General features: G+C 57.3%; 1 protein-coding gene across 1 annotated transcript; it reads right to left on the bottom strand.

Annotated features, from left to right (window-relative positions):
• Window positions 1-3: 3 nt before the first annotated feature.
• LOC103623084 (zonadhesin) lies at window positions 4-5,889 on the bottom strand (the record flags this gene model as incomplete). Its single annotated transcript, XM_017745386.1, has 11 exons — window positions 5,326-5,889; window positions 4,412-4,976; window positions 4,061-4,260; window positions 3,579-3,959; window positions 2,933-3,219; window positions 2,253-2,524; window positions 1,891-1,974; window positions 1,554-1,703; window positions 700-959; window positions 512-596; window positions 4-87 (listed from the first exon to the last, which is right to left on the bottom strand). Coding segments are annotated over exons 1-11 (2,896 nt in total), but the record flags the coding sequence as incomplete, so codon positions are not given.
• Between the last annotated feature and the right edge of the window lie 6 nt (window positions 5,890-5,895).

Genomic DNA, 5,895 nt, shown 5'->3' with positions numbered 1-5,895 from the left:
TGGGAGTGGGTCTGGTTGGTGAGGTGGTGAGTACAGGCTGTGTTGTGGTGCCTGGCACAGGCCTCGTGGGTGTTGGTGTTGGCAGACCTAGCACAAGAGAGAGTTAGAGGAGATGTGCACCAACAGGGGAGTTTTGTTGCAGGCAGCTGATTCCCTCACCCTTCTGAGGTCCCCAGCATCATGCCCAGGCATGCCCAGGACAGGGATTGAAGAGTGCCATCTCAGGCAGAGCCATCCCACTCAAGGGCTCTGCCACCAGCTTAGCTGGGTAACAGTAGCAGGTAAGGCACTTCAGTACCTGTGGCCAATGTCTTGCCTGTGGGCCTTGTAACACATGAACTAAAACAGTGATTGCAGGCATTGCCATAGTTCCAGCCGCCCAGAGGAAAGCTGACTCGGGCACAGTCTGCCGCTGTGCCCAGAAACAAGCTGTGCTCCTGCCTCTAGCACAGCCTGCCACCTCAGTCGGTGACATGTCTCAAGCTGCCCTTCCCCAAGCCAAGCCTTGTACCTGCACAGGATCCCTTTTCAACGGAGAGATCATCCAATGCTACGTTGCTCCGCTCATCTTCACCCCATTCTCCCTCCAGCAAAATCTGAGGGAAGGAATGGTTCCCAGCATTAGCTCCTGCTGCATGTGTGAAGAGCCATTAGAAAGCATGGTTCCTCTGAGGTGGCAGTGAGAGCCTGTGGCCTTACCTGCATGTTTCCTGTGGTCTGCACCGTGACCTGTCCCAAGTGCCACCTGTCTCCATGGTTCCCAACTTCTTGCCAGACGAGCACTAGCTCATCACCCTTCTGCACATACACCCGCAGGGCCATTGTTTCAGCAGTTCCGTACATGTGGTACCAGAAGCGGAAGCAGAGTGTTCCTTCCCAGCTACATGCCGGACTGACCAGGTGAGCCACAAAGCCGGGGAGAGCATCAGCAGTCCCTTGCAGGAAGATGTAGTAGCCCTCTGAAACAAAGCACGAGCCACACTGTCACAGATGCATCGGAGCTACTCAAAGCAGCCAGGGACAACCCAAGCACAGTTCTGGGAGCACCGCAGCTGCAGTTTCAGGCAGGCTAAAGGAGGGGGGAGCAAGCACAGCTCCTTCACAACCCTCCCCAGACCCAAATGCCTCTATGAATGTGCTCTCAGGGCCATGGCAGCTGTAGGCCTTGGACTGGGCAATGGCAACACCCCCAAAGCATTGCCACAGTCTTCACATGACTCTGCAGATTTGGAGGACCCTCATCTCTGGCTTCTGGAAAAGCCAGTATCTCGTAACAGAGACACAGACCCATTCCTCTTCCTGAGAGATAGACAGGTCATCCAGCTGTGCATTACATTCTCCCCTGCATGGCAGGTCCTCGCCTGCTCTGCGGGTAGCACGGCCTGATTGCCAGGGCCGGAAATCCTCCCAAAGGGAGCCTCTGGCCCTTGGCAACACTGGGTGAGCTGCTCTGGAGGAAGGCCAGGAAAGATGTGGCCTGTGTTCGCTTGTACAAGTTTGTTGCCATCTTCCCTGGGACACCCCTCTGCCAGTGTCCTGATTGCTGTTCCTACCTCCTGTTGTGTGGTCAGACGAGGGGCCGGTATTTGGCGTGGGCGTTGGGCCTTTGTTCCTTATCCAGTCAATGCTGCTGGAATCTGCCTGGACCCACCCACAGAGGTCCTTGTCAAATGTGCAGGCAAAATTGCAGTCAGTTGGTGGAGCTGAACATGGTGCAGAAAGGAAAGCAGAAATTGTAGAGTGAGGGTGTGGCCACCTTTTCCCCTTGTCCAGCAGGGCTCAGGTACATCCACGTACATCTGTGGCATGCCTGTGGACAGGCAAGGGTGGCCAGCCAAGGGGAAGTGCTTAGCACAGCCACTAAGAAACATGGATGGGAGACAACAGTACCTGTGCTTGTCCCAGGTGACTGTGATGTTGTTGTATGTGGAGGCCGCGTTGTAGTGCCTGGCAAGGGGGGCGAGGTTGTAGGAGCTGGTGGATGAAACAGAGTGAAAGAGAAGTGGATAAGGTATGATTAATAAGGGGGATTTATTCCCAAATGGGGATGTTGCACGCTTCCCAAACACCCCCACACCATTGCAAAGGAAGCGCGGGACAGGGATTCCACCTGTCCGGAAGAGTCTCTTTACACAAGGGCTAGCCCAGCAAAGTGGTTAGTTATGTGATACGTGGGGAAGCCTGCACCAGAACTGCCCCATTCCTTGACTCTGAGATTCAAGGAAATCAAAGGAGGTTGACAGAAGACTTACCACAAACAGTGCCAGCACTCCAGTCTCCCAGAGCAATGCCTGCCTCAGCACAGGCTGCAGCATAGGCCCCCAGGTCATTGCAGAGCTGCTCCGTGCTGCCACCCGTGGCACACTGGTCATAGACACAGCTCTCAAAGTACGTCTTGGGTGGCAGAACTGCATGGCAAGGCTGGAAGGGGCCACCGAGGTGTGTGAGGATTGAACACTGCTTGTTAGCTGCCTCCTCTTCATCAGGGGAGCAGGAGGCAGGTGGACTGATGGATGGGTCGCACCTACAAAGCAGACAGATGGCCCTGAGTTCCCTGCAGCCTGTTGACAGCAGCCACTGCATTTCCTGACCTTCTCCCCAGCCAAAACCTCAGCTTCTGCAGTCCAGCTCCCTCACTAAGACAGGCACCCATAGCTGTCACTTGGAAGGGCGGAACACACGGCCCACAGGTACCATTGCCATCCCTGGTTTCATGTGGACAGAAACAAGTGACTGAGGCAGTTGTGATCCAAGCAGCTTAGGAAAAGCATCCTGCTCAGGCTTGGCCCACTCTCCCTGGGGTCAGGAACCTGCCTCTTCTCCCTTGCCCCATGCTTGCCATCACCAACCCTCCGCGTCTTGATGCCCTTCATAGCTCCCCTCTCCCACACTCCCTTCTGTCCTTCATCTGCATGATGGAACAAGGACTCACAGCCACTCCTCATCCGGCACCATCCAGCTGGCTCCAAAGTCATTGAAGTCAGGCACAACCACCCCATCGGGTCGCATGAAGTCGTCCTGCTGGCTCCCAGTGTATGTCCCACACAGCCCACAGAGTTTGCCCTTGTACTTCTCAGACACCTTCACTAGGAGCTCATGGTCCCCATTGAACTGCAGCTGCAGGCCCAGCTTGGTAGAAACCCGTACGTAGGAGCCGCTCAGGGAAATGGTCACACCGGGGGCAGGAGAAGCAGGCAGGGAGACCAGAGCACCGTTGATCTGGAGAAGGGGGACAGAGGGAGACAGAAGCATAAAGAGGTGCCCTCTGCTGAGAGGTCACGGCTCCTCACTGGGGTAGTGCCAGTGCCAGTGAGCCAGAAGCACTGCTGGCATGAGAAACCCTGCCCAGGCCTATGAGGGCAGCAGCAACTGTACAGATGGGACACCAGAAGCTCAAGAAAGTAACCAAGAATCTGTGTCTGAACGAGCAGCCATTTCTGCCCCTTTCAGAGCCCTGCCATGCTCTTCTATGGTCATGCAGCAGGCTCAGGGAATAGCAAGCTCTCCCTGGGGACAGAGGGGGATTTAAGGGTGTCCAGGGCATCTGGTGTTCCCAGATGTAGAAATGAGGGGCTTACGTAGACTGCCTTGTGCTCGCGCAGTGCAATGTGGAGGCCTTCGAGGGACAGTGCCACAGAGTTCAGAGCTGTCCAGCTCTGGCTGCCGCGATGTTCGTTGCGGGTGGTGACACTGAACCCGATGGAGGAGTTGTCACAGCCCGTCACCACCGTGTAGTTGCAGGAGCCCTGGAAGTGGTGGAGCTTCCCATCAAAGGTGCTGTAATGTGGGTCACCGTAGATGTGGCAGAGGGCAGTGCTGGCTGGGTAACAGCCCCTCTGGCCATCCTGGATCTTGCAGACCTCATCCTCGCCACAGGACAAGGCAGAGCAAACCATCTGGCCTTTGGCTTCACACCGGCACCGGCGAGTGCAGTTCTCATTCACTGAGTATTCGCCTTCCTGCAGGCGGGGAAACACCAAACCTCAGCATATGAGGCAGGAAGGTACAGGCAGGGGAGTGCTCTGGCAGGGGTGCAAACCAGGGCAGGGTTTTCACTCACAGTGTAGTAGTTGCCCTCAAAGAGGCAGCCACAGTTGGCCTCGGGCACACAGGTGTCTCCACTCAGGAGGAAACCAGAGCTACATGCACAGCCCTCCACACAAGGCTTGGAGCAGTTCTGTGGGGCTTGTTGGTCAGCACAGGTGGCAGGACAGCCGGTCATGCAGGGGTCATAGTAGCTGTTGGGGGGACACTGAAGGGCTGCAATGGGAAGGGGAAAATTAGGACCAGCAAGGCTTCAACCACGGACAGCCTTGTGGGAAGGGGAAGACCAAAGACTCTCTTTGGCCAGATGTTCAGAGGACAGGGTGTGGCCCATTTTCCTTTTGGCAATGGCAAAGCAGGTACTCACGGCAGAAGGTAGCATTCCTCCAGGGAAGCAAAGTCACACCAGCTGCCTGGCACGCGTCAGCATAGGCCTCCAGAGCAGCACACAGGAACTCCTGGCCACCATTCAGGGCACACAGGTCATACAAGCAGGTGTCAAAGTAGTCCTGGGGGTTGATCACGCCGTGGCAACTCTCAAAAGAGCTAGGCCTGGTTGTCAGTATGCCACAGAACTGGTCGGACCTGTAGAGCTTCTCCTCTTCTGCACTGCAGGGTGGGGAGGGGACGGGGACACCGCAGGAGGGGTCACTGTCTGGGACCTGCCAGCTCTCCCCCAGCGCATTGGAGTCTGCGGCTTGCTGCCCGTTGGGCATCATGTATTCGTCGTCTCTGCGGTTGTTGAAGTTCCCACACATGCCACAGGTCAGGTTGAAGTAGGTGGTGGGCACCTTCACCTCCACCGAGTGGTCAGTGTCGTAGGACACTCTGAGGTTGAAGTCTGTCTCCAGGACGATGTAGCGACCACTCTTGCTCACCGTGATGGCCCCTCCCGCTGCACTCACCGGCAACGTCTGGCGCACGTCGTTCACCTACGGGACACACACCCCAGTGGGCCCCGAGCCTGTCCCCGGCCTTCCTGGCTGCTCCTGCCCAGGGAAAGCAGCTGCCGGCCCTGGCACGGCAAACAGCTGCCTGGGATGTCCTCACACCCCCACACCCCTGGGACTCGCAGAGCTGTGTGCTGTGTTCTGCACTCTGCTCAACATGGCCCGTGATTCCCATTTGCCTCTTCCTCCCCCAGCCTCTCCTGAAGGGGAAAACAAAGCGACCCAGTGCCTTCAGGGGAGCCCACTCCCACCTGGTACGTGCCAGGCCCCTCCAGGAGAAGCCAGCCCTGCCTTGTAGCCGCATCATGCTCATGCCAGCCCCACTGCCTACCAGCACGTGGCTCTTCTGCTGCTTGAGGATGACAATGCGCTGTCCGTACACCTCAACCACCACTTCGCGCACGTAGGACACTCGGGTGTTGCCACGGTGCTCGTTCTTGGCCTCCACGTTGAAGTAGGGCAGGGAGGTGATGTTGGAGCACACTTTGGCCAGCGTGTAGGTGCAGTTGCCCATGAAGTTGTGCGTCACCTTGTCAAAGGTTTTGTAGTGGGGGTCTCCGTGGACGTGGCAGATGCCGTAGGAGTGTTCGAGGCACACAGGTTTCCCGTTCTGCACCCCACAGTACAGGCCCTCAGGGCAGGAGGCATTGAAGCACTGGACTTTGCTTCCCCGTGCGGGACACGTGCACTTGGAGGAGCAGGTGTCGTCCGTCCAGAACTCGGAGCCCACGGGGTAGTGCTGCCCATTGTGCCAGCACCCACACTGCTGGCTGGGCACACAGCGGTCATTGTAGAGCAGGTACCCACTGTCACACACGCAGCCCTCCACGCACGGCAGGCTGCAGGTAACAGGAGCCATTGGGTCCACACAGGTGGCAGGGCAGGCTGCAGCACAGGGCTC

This window comes from Corvus brachyrhynchos, unplaced genomic scaffold, assembly GCF_000691975.1.
Source record: "Corvus brachyrhynchos isolate BGI_N302 unplaced genomic scaffold, ASM69197v1 C12291776, whole genome shotgun sequence".
In the NCBI taxonomy this organism is placed as follows: domain Eukaryota; kingdom Metazoa; phylum Chordata; class Aves; order Passeriformes; family Corvidae; genus Corvus; species Corvus brachyrhynchos.
This window is presented reverse-complemented; position numbering and strand designations above follow the sequence as displayed.